At 43.6% G+C, this 13,046-nt stretch overlaps 1 protein-coding gene across 2 annotated transcripts in view; it reads right to left on the bottom strand.

The window, feature by feature from the left end:
- LOC139260110 (transformer-2 protein homolog beta-like) overlaps positions 1–13,046 on the bottom strand; it is a 55,641-nt gene that overhangs the window by 26,861 nt on the left and 15,734 nt on the right. For both annotated transcript variants that reach the window (XM_070876283.1, XM_070876284.1), the window contains exon 3: positions 3,760–3,925. In XM_070876283.1, coding sequence (XP_070732384.1) covers positions 3,760–3,925 — 166 coding nt within the window. The remainder of the gene's footprint in view (positions 1–3,759; positions 3,926–13,046) is intronic.

Raw genomic sequence — 13,046 nt, 5'->3', positions numbered from 1 at the left:
CACCAAATTAGTAAAGCAAAGCTCTCAAGAAGCAAAAATATCACGTGCATATTTTCTAGGACTCTGTTGAAAATATGAATCTAAGGGTAAATTTATACGATACGGCCATTTTATCAATGATCAGCCTGATCTGCTTTGCACTAACATTAAAGAGAGTTAAATCCAGACCTCGGACCACACCGGATTCCAGAATGAAACTCCCTAAAGGAAGGAGTATTGCACTGCTTTGAGTACACTCCATATGGAATGTGAATCCTAAGCTACATCAAATCTGGGTATGTTGGATTCCATGGGTACCATTCAAACCTTCCAGAGCTTAATTGAAATGTTTGCAGCACAGGGATTTCAAACATGCTCCCACAGCAAGGGCCCATAAACAGCAAATGAATGAATAACCAGATAACCTATTTCTTTGGTGTTGTTGCCAGAGGGAGGAATGTTGGCGAGGACACCAGAGAATTCCCTGCTCTTCTTCAAATAGTGCTACATCCACCTCGACAGGCAGACCTGTTTAAGCTTTGGTGCTGCACTGGAGTGTCAGCCTAGATTGTGTTCAGGCAAGGTTTAAACTCTCAACCTTCTGACTCAGCCATTCCTTCACTGCCATGAAACAGACTCTTATGCAAGCTAGTATGGAAAAGATATGTAATTGGATGTCCAGCTTTTTGTGTTGTTGGAGCTGAACTCATCCAGGCAAGTGGAGAGTATTCCATCACACTCCTGACTTGTACCTTGCAGATGGTGAAAAGGCTTTGGGTAGTCAGGAGGGGAGACATTCACCACAAAATATCCAGCCTCTGACCCGCTCTTGTTGCCACAGCATTTATATGGCTGATCCAGTTAAGTTTCTGGTCAATGGTGACCCCCAGGATGTTAATGGTGGGGGATTCAACAATGGTAATGTCATTGAATATCATGGGGAGGTGGTTAGACTCTCGCTTGTTGGAGATGGGCATTGCCTGGCACTTAAGTGGCAAGTAACATTCGTGCCACACATCAGCCCAAGCCTGAATGTCGTCTGGGTCTTGCTGCGTACAGGCATGGATGGCTTCATTTTCTGAGGAGTTGCAAATGGAACTGAACACTGCAATCATCAGCGAACATCCCCACTTCTGACCTTATGATGGAAGGAAGGTCATTGATAAAGCAGCTGAAGATGGTTGGGCCTAGGACACTGCCCTGAGGAACTCCTGCAGCAATGTCCTGGGGCTGGGATGATTGACCAACAACCACCTTCCTTTGTGCTTTATGACTCCAGCCAGTAGAGAGTTTCCCCCGATTCCCATTGACTTCAATGTTGCTAGGGCTTCTTGATGCCACACTCGGTCAAATGCTGCCTTGATGTCAAAGGCAGTCACTCACCTCACCTCTGCAATTCAGCTCTTTTGTCTAAGTTTGGACCAAGGCTGTAATATGATCTGGAGCCAAGTGGTTCTGGTGGAACCCAAACTGAGCATCGATGAGATGGTTATTGGAGAGTAAGGGCTGCTTGATAGCACTGTCGACGACACCTACCATCACTTTACTGATGATTGAGAGTAGACTGATGGGGTGGTAATTGGCCAGATTGGATTTGTCCTGCTTTTTATGGACAGGGCATACCCGGGCAGTTTTCCATTGTCGGATAGATGCCAGTGTTGTAGCTGTCCTAGAACAATTTGGCTAGAGGCGCAGCTAGTTCTGGAGCACAAGTTTTCAGCACGACAGCCATAATGTTGTCAGGGCCCATAGCCTGCCTTTAGTGAGGATAATACCATGCTATTAAGAGTGTGTGTATTCTCTACGTTTTGTTTGCTTTCTTCCTCTGCTCAATGTCTGGCAGATACCCCTTTGACAGTGCATTTATTTGCCCGCAGTCAGTGATCACATTTTACAACGATATAAATGTTATATTTTCTGAGTTAATGCACCACTGATTAACATGGTCAAAACTATTGTATGTTTCACAACGTAGATGAATTATTCAATTTCACTAAAGTCAACATGAACCTCATTTTTAAAAGGTTACTAATACATGCCATGACAGAAGATGAAAGCAAAAAAGATATAAAGACATTCAAGATAGAAAGTGGGGAGATAATTGATAAACTAAACAATCTTCAAGGATAAAACCCCTGGTCCGGATCGATTGCATCCATGCATATTAAAAGAAGTTATGGAACAGATAGCAGAGGCACTATTACATATATATAACAATTCATTACAAAAGGGAATAGTGCCAGAGGACTGGCAGACTGCAAATGTGATTTCTATATTTAAAAAGGGAGATCGAATAAGTCCAGGGAACTATAGACCATTTAGATTGGCATTGGTGGTAGAAAAGATAATGGAATCTTTGCCCAAAAATGTAATAGAAAAACATCTAGAAACTGAAATTATAATAAATAGTCATTATGGATTTCAAAAGAGAAGGCCATGCTTGCCCAACCATATTGAAATTCTTTGAAGAAACAGAAACGATCGATAAAGGTAATGCAGATGCAATATATTTGGATTTTCAAAAGGCCTTCAATAAATTACCACATAGTAGATTCATGACTATCAGAACATAGACAAGCCGCAGAATGGATAGCAAGCGGTAATTACTCAAACGGGCAAGAGGTGGGAAGTTCTGACAAAGGATCTCTCCACAGATGCTGCCTGACACGCTGAGATTTCCAGCATTTTCTGTTTTTATTTCAGATTCCAGCATCCGCAGTATTTTGCTTTTGTGGAAGAGGTGGGAAGTGGTGTTTCACAAGGATCAGTGCTGTTCACTATTTACAGAAATGATTTGGACTCAGGAATCAAAAGTACAGTTTCAAAATTTGAAACAACCCAAAATTGGGGTGGGGGGGGGGGGGGGGGAAGAAAGGGAGGTGTAGTTAATACAGAGTAAGATTGCAACAAAATACAGGCAGACGTTAATAAACTTGCAGAATGAGTGTGTAATTGGCAAATGAACTTCAATATAGATAGGTGTGAGGTGGTACATTTTGGTAAGAAGAATAGAGGCCATATACTCCTTGGAAAATAAAGGGAGATCGAGTAGAGTAGAGGAGCAAAGCAATCTGAGAGTACAAATACACATCACTAAAAGCAGCGACGCAGGTTGATAAGGCCATTAAAAAAGCAAACAAAGCTCTGGGGTGTATTTCTAGAAGGAAGGAACTGAAAAGGAGACAAGTTATGTTAAATTTGTATAGAACCTTGGTTAAACCACACGGTTTAAACCGTTCTGGTCTCCATATTTTAAAATGGACATAGAGGCACTAACGATGCAAAAACAATTTACTAGAAGGATACAAGACAGAGCTTATACTCATCAGGAAAGATTGAACTGGCTGGGGCTCTTATCTAAAGACTGTGATGACGACGAGATCTTTAAGATTGTGAAAGGGTTGGATAGGGTAGACGTAGAGAAGATGTTTTCAATTGCAGGCAAGACCAGAACTAGGAACCATAAATATAAAAAGATAGTCACTAATAAATCAAATAGTGAATGCAGGAGAAACTTTTATCCAGAGAGGAGAGAATGTGAAACTCGTTACCACAAGCAGTAGCTAATAAATAGAATAGATGCATTTAAGGGGAAGCTAGATAAACATGAGGGAGAAAGGAATCAAAGGAATTGAGGCTGTTGGATGAAGAAGGGTGGAAAGAGGCTCGAGTGGAACATAAAGCACCGCATGATTCTGTTGGGCCGAAAGGTCTGTTTATACTATGTAATAATATGAAGGAAAAACAGGACTTCAAATAAAATGTAGATTTGGTTCATACCCGATTGCCAATATGACGTCTCCGATTTGACATGGGAGATCGGCTATGGCTGCGGCGGCGCCTATAATCAGGACTGTAGGACCTGCTCCTGGATCTCCTGCGGCGAGACCGAGAACGGGATCGAGACCTTGAGTAATGCCTGCGAGAACTCCTCCGGGATTCAGACCTGCAGAATCAGTGCACTGTTAGTTTAAATATAAGATGCAAATAATAGTTATTCTGAAAAGAGGAAGAAAGTTGAGATGGGGAAGAAGTAGGCAAGAGTATATTCTTTTAAGTTTTCCCTCAATGTTTATGTAGAAAAATGTACTCAAATATATTTGCTTTCTTTAAAGTCTTTAAATGTGTCTTTTCAGGTCTCTTTTTCAAAGCCACTTTGAAACATTACTGACCAGGTGTACACCAGATCAACTCCAGTCACTTCATCAGGGGGCATAACCTTAAGTCAGTAGCATGCTTTCCTGGGATCAGGCAGCTCCCGGTTGGTCTTCATTCCAGTCCAAATGTAAAATGAGTAACTGCTCCAGGACAAAAGGCAGCTTGTCCCAGTCAATATAGTGGCTATGGAAGAGGTAGGAAGGCCCAAATTATTTTTTTAAATAGCAATTATGTTTTTATTTTTCAGAGATTGGAGATATACTTTGAAAAGAAAGCACTCCCCTGAAATGGGAACAAAATACTGGATATACTTGGACATAAAGGACCAGTCATTCCCAATAAATGGTTAATTTCCACAAACAGGGCTGAGCAGCTTATTTGCAACTAAATTATCACCTCTCAAGCGAAGGCATGTTAATCAATGTTGCTCTGCTGCCAATCTATTTAAATGGTTGATGCAATAGGCTTTTGACTGAAGGTCAAGTTTTAAAAAATATATATTTGTTGCTCCTCTTGGATATAATGACCATAGAAACATAGAAAATATGTGCAGGAGTAGGCCATTCGGCCCTTCGAGCCTGCAGCACCATTCAATAAGATCATGGCTGATCGTTCCCTCAGTACCCCTTTCCTGCCTTCTCTCCATACCCCTTGACCCCTTTAGCTGTAAGGGCCATATCTAACTCCCTTTTGAATATATCCAATGAACTGGCATCAACAACTCTCTACGGCAGGGAATTACACAGGTTAACAACTCTGAGTGAAGAAGTTTCTCCTCATCTCAGTCCTAAATGGCCTACCCCTTATCCTAAGACTATGTCCCCTGGTTCTGGACTTCTCCAACATCAGGAACATTCTTCCCGTATCTAACCTGTCCAGTCCCGTCAGAATCTTATAAGTTTCTATGAGATCCCCTATCATCCTTCTAAACTCCAGTGAATAAAGGCCCAGCTGATCCAGTCTCTCCTCATATGACAGTCCAGCCATCCCTGGAATCAGTCTGGTGAACCTTCGCTGCACTCCCTCAATAGCAAGAACGTCCTTTCTCAGATTAGGAGACCAAAACTGAACATAATATTCCAGGTGAGGCCTCACCAAGGCCCTGTACAACTGCAGTAAGACCTCCCTGCTCCTATATTCAAATCCCCTAGCTATGAAGGCCAACATACCATTTGTCTTCTTCACCGCCTGCTGTACCTGCATGCCCACTTTCAGTGACTGATGAACCATGACACCTAGGTCTCGTTGCACTTCTCCTTTTCCTAATCTGCTGCCATTCAGATAATATTCTGCCTTCGTGATTTTGCCCCCAAAATGGATACCCTCACATTTATCCACATTATACTGCATCTGCCATGCATTTGCCCATTCACCTAACCTGTCCAAGTCACCCTGCAGCCTCTTAGCGTCCTCCTCACAGCTCACACCGCCACCCAGTTTACTGTAATCTGCAAACTTGGAGGGATTACACTCAATTCCTTCATCTAAATCGTTAATGTATATTGTAAAGAGCTGGGGTCCCAGCACTGAGCCCTGCGGCACCCCACTAGTCACTGCCTGCCATTCTGAAAAGGCACCACCACTGTGATGACTTACCTGTAGAATAGCATTTTTGTCCATTAACAATACTAAGACTTGTACAAAACATTTGGTGAAAATTAGACTTTTTAAAAAATCCATGCATTTCAAATCTACACAAGTGTTATGTCAATAATCAAGGCATTTGATTAATACATTATTATTGACAATGGTGGTTTTTCTCCAGATGTAAATAGTCTTTCAGTTATAGCTATGGAGCAGCAATGCAGTTATAGCTATGGAGCAGAATAATGAGATAAAGTGGAATTCCTCACTCCAAGTTACCAGCCTCAACCAAGCCTTTTAATGAGCTGGATTCACATCCCCACAACTCATCCTCGGTGTCAATGCAGCAGGAATACTCTGACCCTGTCCCAATCGCCACTCCATAAAATAGTTCATTATCACTAATAAGTGACTCCTGTGAATTGCTGTTTAATGAGACATGGGAGGGACATCTGCAGCAGTTTTCACAACCATCTGGTTAGTTCCGCACTCAGCAAATCGTTCACCTCTCCCAACTACAGAAGGGAGATGTGGTTCCAGATTAGTGAAAAGTGCCTTTGACACCTTTCAAAAAGGCTGCAGGAAGATGCAGTTCAATCCTTTAGAGCCAGTCTTAGATCAAAAGATTTTTTTGATAAATTTATTTTTGGTACAGCCTGATAAAATTAAGCACATCATGATATTGATGATGCTGGACAACTTTGAATCCACTAACTGGCTAGGATCAAAATAGTGCTCATATATATGTGTCCAGTGAGTTCCAGCCCTTTTCAACTTGCTAAGTGTTGATCGACCTTATACCTGTAAGGTGTGGAAGGAAATATGCAATTATTTTGGTCGCTATCTGCAACAAGAGTCAGCTTGAGATATTGCCCAAGTTCTACTTTACACTGCCTATCTTCAGTTCTGCTACCGCCACGTTAACAGGTCATAACCAGCTCCATTGCCTGCAGATTTCCTCCATCAAATACAAAGTTATTTTTAAAGATGTTAAGGCCCTAACGTATTACACTATAACTGAATCCCCATCATTAGGCTTTGAGATCATCAGGGAAGGCTTCGCTGAACACATGCATGAGTAGGTTTATCACTTTTTCTCTTATTTACACCAATAACATGCATCCTTAATACACAGCAACAGGAACATGGTTCTTAATATGTTGGCCAACTTAAGAACATAAGAAATAGGGGTAGACCATTTGGCTCCTCGAGCCTGCTCCGCCATTTAATACGATCATGGCTGATCTGATCATGGACTCAGCTTCATTTTCCTGCTCGTTCCCCATAACCCTTTATTCCCTTATCGCTCAAATATCTGTCTATCTCTGCCTTAAATATATTCAATGACCCAGCCTCCACAGCTCTCTGGGGCAAAGAATTCCACAGATTTACAACCCTCCAAGAGAAAAAATTCCTCCTCATCTCAGTTTTAAATGGGCGGCCCCTTATTCTAAGATCATGCCCTCTAGTTCTAGTCTCCCCCATCAGTGGAAACATCCTCTCTACATCCACCTTGTCAAGCCCCCTCAATCTTATATGTTTCGATAAAATCACCTCTCATTCTTCTGAATTCCAATGAGTAGAGGCCCAACCTACTCAACCTTTCCTCATAAGTCAACCCCCTCATCTCCGGAATCAACCTAGTGAACCTTCTCTGAACTGCCTCCAAAGCAAGTACATCCTTTCATAAATATGGAAATCAAAACTGCACGCAGTATTTCAGGTGTGGCCTCACCTGTACAGCTGTAGCAAGACTTCCCTGCTTTTATACTCCATCTCATTGGAATATATTTTTGTTGAGAGTTATGAAATATCTCCTTAAATATCTGCCACTGTTCATCAACCGTCCCACACTTTAATCTATTTTCCCAGTCCACTTTAGCTAACTCTGCCTTCACACCTTTGTATCTCCTTTGTTCAAGCTTAGGACACTGGGTTGAGATCCAAATTTCTCACCCTCCAACTGAATTTGAAATTCAACCATGCTATGGTCACTCATTCCTAGAGAATCCTTTACTAGATCATTTATTAATCCGGTCTCATTATGCAGTACCAGATTCAAAGTAGCCTGCTCCCTGGTTGGTTCCGCAACATACTGTTCAAGGAAACTATACCGGATACACTCTATGAACTCTTCCTCAAGGCTACCCTGGCCAATTTGCTTTGTCCAGTCAATATGAAGGTTAAAATCGCCCACGATTATTACCATTTCTTTTTTACAAGCCTCCATTATTTCTTGATTTATACTCTGTCCAATAGTGTAGCTACTGTTAGGGGGCCTATTGACTACGCCCAATAGCGACTTTTCCCCCTTATTATTCCTTATCTCCACCCAGTGATTCAACATCTTGATCTTCTGAGCCAATATCGTTTCTCACTAACGCACTGATCTCATCCTTTATCAACAGAGCTACCCCACCTCTTTTTCCTTTCCGTCCGTCCTTCCGAATTGTCAAATACCCTTGAATATTTAGTTCTGAGTCTTGATCACCTTGCAACCACTTCTGTCATGGCTATCAGATCATATCTATTTGTGTCGTCAACTCATCTATTTTGTTACGAATGCTGCGTGCATTCAGATAAAGAGCTTTTAAATATTTTTTTTTTTTAAACCATTTTTTCCCGCTTTGACCCCACTTTGATACACTTATGTTTATACATTCCGTTCCTGTCAAGCTACCCTGCTGTATTGCCTTCGCCTAATTATTTGACTTTTTTAATTTCCGCTCACCTGAACTCTTTCTCTCTTCCCCCCCCCCCACTAATTAGTTTAAAGCCCTCTCTACTTGGTGGGAGATGACACAGGAATGTGCTGTTTTAATATGCTCCAATGTGTGGAGACTGGAGAAGTTGCGGTTGTTCTCTTTGGGCAGAGAAGGTCGAGAAGCCATGATAGGGGTGTACAAAATTAACTGTTTTGATAGAGTAAATAAGGAGAAACTGTTCACATTGGCAGAAGAGTCGGTAACCAGAGGACACAAGTTTAAGGTGATTGGCCAAAGAATCAGAGGAGACATGAGGAAACATTTTATTGCATGGCGAGTTTTGATCTGGAATGCATTGCCTGAAAGAGTGGTGGAAGCAGATTCAACAGTAACATTCAAAAGGGAATTGGGTAAATACTTGAAGGGAAAACATGAGAGGGGAGCGACCTATCAAAAGCCCAGCGGGAGATCGAGAGCCAGCGGCAGTTGGTGAGAGGGGAGCGACCTATAAAAGGCCCAGCGGGAGATCGAGAGCCAGCGGCAGTTGGTGAGAGGGGAGCGACCTATAAAAGGCCCAGCGGGAGATCGAGAGCCAGCGGCAGTTGGTGAGAGGGGAGCGACCTATAAAAGGCCCAGCGGGAGATCGAGAGCCAGCGGCAGTTGGTGAGAGGGGAGCGACCTATAAAAGGCCCAGCGGGAGATCGAGAGCCAGCGGCAGTTGGTGAGAGGGGAGCGACCTATAAAAGGCCCAGCGGGAGATCGAGAGCCAGCGGCAGTTGGTGAGAGGGGAGCGACCTAAAAAAGCTACAGCGGGAGAAAAAGCAAAATAGAAGTAGAAAGTAATCAAAAAGTGACGTCACAGCCAATGTGGTAAGTGATTGGCTGGTGATTGGTGAGTAGCTTTTCTTTTCTTTTTTATATCAGTAAGTGAACTGCAACATTGTTATTACCAATTTAAGGGTATCTAAGGTTAAGACATGGCAGGAGAGCTCGGTCACGTGATATGCTCCTCCTGTACCATGTGGGAACTCGGGGACACTTCCGGTGTCCCTGGGCGCTACGTGTGTGGGAAGTGTATCCGCCTCGAGCTCTTGACGGTCCTGCGGACGGTGGATTCACTCTGGAGCATCCACGATGCTGAGAATGACGTGAGTATCATGTGTAGTGAGTTGGTCTTACCGCAGGAGAAGGGTCCACAGCCAGATAGGGAATGGAAGACCAGCAGGAAGAGCAGTGCAAGAAAGATAGTGCAGGGGTCCCCTGTGGTCATCCCCCTGCAAAACAGATACACTGCTTTGAGTACTGTTGGGGAGGATGACTCATCAGGGGAGGGCAGCAGCAGCCAAGTTCATGGCACCGTAGGTGGCTCTGCTGCAAAGGAGGGCAGGAAAAAAGAGTGGGAGCGCGATAGTGATAGGGGATTCGATGGTGAGGGGAATAGATAGGCGTTTCTGCGGACGCAACCGAAACTCCAGGATGGTATGTTGCCTCCCTGGTGCAAGGGTCAAGGATGTCTTGGAGCGGGTGCAGGACATTCTGAAATGGGAGGGAGAACAGCCAGTTGTCGTGGTGCACATTGGTACCAACGACATAGGTAAAAAAAGGGATGAGGTCCTACGAAAAGAATTTAAGGAGCTAGGAGCTAAATTAAAAAGTAGGACCTCAAAAGTAGTAATCTCGGGATTGCTACCAGTGCCACGTGCTAGTCAGAGTAGGAATCGCAGGATAGCGCAGATGAATACATGGCTTGAGCAGTGGTGCAGCAGGGAGGGATTCAAATTCTTGGGGCATTGGAACCGGTTCTGGGGGAGGTGGGACCAGTACAAACCGGATGGTCTGCACCTGGGCAGGTCCGGAACCAATGTCCTAGGGGGAGTGTTTGCTAGTGCTGTTGGGGAGGAGTTAAACTAATATTGCAGGGGGATGGGAACCTATGCAGGGAGACAGAGGGAGACAAAAATGAGGCAAAAGCAAAAGACAGAAAGGAGATGAGGAAAAGTGGAGGGCAGAGAAACCCAAGGCAAAGAACAAAAAGGGCCACTGTACAGCAAAATTCTAGAAGGACAAAGGGTGTTAAAAAAGCAAGCCTGAAGGCTTTGTGTCTTAATGCAAGGAGTATCCGCAATAAGGTGGATGAATTAACTGTGCAAATAGATGTTAACAAATATGATGTGATTGGGATTACGGAGACGTGGCTCCAGGATGATCAGGGCTAGGAACTTAACATCTAGGGGTATTCAACATTCAGGAAGGATAGAATAAAAGGAAAAGGAGGTGGGGTAGCATTGCTGGTTAAAGAGGAGATTAATGCAATAGTTAGGAAAGACATTAGCTTGGATGATGTGGAATCTATATGGGTAGAGCTGCAGAACACTAAAGGGCAAAAAACGTTAGTGGGAGCTGTGTACAGACCTCCAAACAGTAGTAGTGATGTTGGGGAGGGCATCAAACAGGAAATTAGGAGTGCATGCAATAAAGGTGCAGCAGTTATAATGGGTGACTTTAATATGCACATAGATTGGGCTAGCCAAACTGGAAGCAATACGGTGGAGGAGGATTTCCTGGAGTGCATAAGGGATGGTTTTCTAGACCAATATGTCGAGGAACCAACTAGGGGGGAGGCCATCTTAGACTGGGTGTTGTGTAATGAGAGAGGATTAATTAGCAATCTCATTGTGCGAGGCCCCTTGGGGAAGAGTGACCATAATATGGTGGAATTCTGCATTAGGATGGAGAATGAAACAGTTAATTCAGAGACCATGGTCCAGAACTTAAAGAAGGGTAACTTTGAAGGTATGAGGCATGAATTGGCTAAGATAGATTGGCTAATGATACTTAAGGGGTTGACTGTGGATGGGCAATGGCAGACATTTAGAGACCGCATGGATGAATTACAACAATTGTACATTCCTGTCTGGCGTAAAAATAAAAAAGGGAAGGTGGCTCAACCGTGGCTATCTAGGGAAATCAGGGATAGTATTAAAGCCAAGGAAATGGCATACAAATTGGCCAGAAATAGCAGCGAACCTGGGGACTGGGAGAAATTTAGAACTCAGCAGAGGAGGACAAAGGGTTTGATTAGGGCAGGGAAAATGGAATACGAGAAGAAGCTTGCAGGGAACATTAAGGCGGATTGCAAAAGTTTCTATAGGTATGTAAAGAGAAAAAGGTTAGTAAAGACAAACGTAGGTCCCCTGCAGTCAGAATCAGGGGAAGTCATAACGGGGAACAAAGAAATGGCAGACCAATTGAACAAGTACTTTGGTTCAGTATTCACTAAGGAGGACACAAACAACCTTCCGGATATAAAAGTGGTCAGAGGGTCTATTAAGGAGGAGGAACTGAGGGAAATCTTTATTAGTCGGGAAATTGTGTTGGGGAAATTGATGGGATTGAAGGCCGATAAATCCCCAGGGCCTGATGGACTGCATCCCAGAGTACTTAAGGAGGTGGCCTTGGAAATAGCAGATGCATTGACAGTCATTTTCCAACATTCCATTGACTCTGGATCAGTTCCTATCGAGTGGAGGGTAGCCAATGTAACCCCACTTTTTAAAAAAAGAGGGAGAGAGAAAGCAGGGAATTATAGACCGGTCAGCCTGACCTCAGTACTGGGTAAAATGATGGAATCAATTATTAAGGATGTCATAGCAGCGCATTTGGAAAATGGTGACATGATAGGTCCAAGTCAGCATGGATTTGTGAAAGGGAGATCATGCTTGACAAATCTTCTGGAATTTTTTGAGGATGTTTCCAATAAAGTGGACAAAGGAGTACCAGTTGATGTGGTATATTTGGACTTTCAGAAGGCTTTCGACAAGGTCCCACACAGGAGATTAATGTGCAAAGTTAAAGCACATGGGATTGGGGGGTAGTGTGCTGACGTGGATTGAGAACTGGTTGGCAGACAGGAAGCAAAGAGTAGGAGTAAATGGGTACTTTTCGGAATGGCAGGCAGTGACTAGTGGGGTACCGCAGGGTTCTGTGCTGGGGCCCCAGCTGTTTACATTGTACATTAATGATTTAGACGAGGGGATTAAATGTAGTATCTCCAAATTTGCGGATGACACTAAGTTGGGTGGCAGTGTGAGCTGCAAGGAGGATGCTATGAGGCTACAGAGTGACTTGGATAGGTTAGGTGAGTGGGCAAATGCGTGGCAGATGAAGTATAATGTGGATAAATGTGAGGTTATCCACTTTGGTGGTAAAAACAGAGACACAGACTATTATCTGAATGGTGACAGATTAGGAAAAGGGAAGGTGCAACAAGACCTGGGTGTCATGGTACATCAGTCATTGAAGGTTGGCATGCAGGTACAGCAGGCGGTTAAGAAAGCAAATGGCATGTTGGCCTTCATAGCGAGGGGATTTGAGTACAGGGGCAGGGAGGCGTTGCTACAGTTGTACAGGGCCTTGGTGAGGCCACACCTGGAGTATTGTGTACAGTTTTGGTCTCCTAACTTGAGGAAGGACATTCTTGCTATTGAGGGAGTGCAGCGAAGATTCACCAGACTGATTCCCGGGATGGTGGGACTGACCTATCAAGAAAGACTGAATCAACTGGGCTTGTATTCACTGGAGTTCAGAAGAGTGAGAGGGGACCTCATAGAAACGTTTAAA

This window comes from Pristiophorus japonicus, chromosome 3 (assembly GCF_044704955.1).
Source record: "Pristiophorus japonicus isolate sPriJap1 chromosome 3, sPriJap1.hap1, whole genome shotgun sequence".
In the NCBI taxonomy this organism is placed as follows: domain Eukaryota; kingdom Metazoa; phylum Chordata; class Chondrichthyes; family Pristiophoridae; genus Pristiophorus; species Pristiophorus japonicus.
This window is presented reverse-complemented; position numbering and strand designations above follow the sequence as displayed.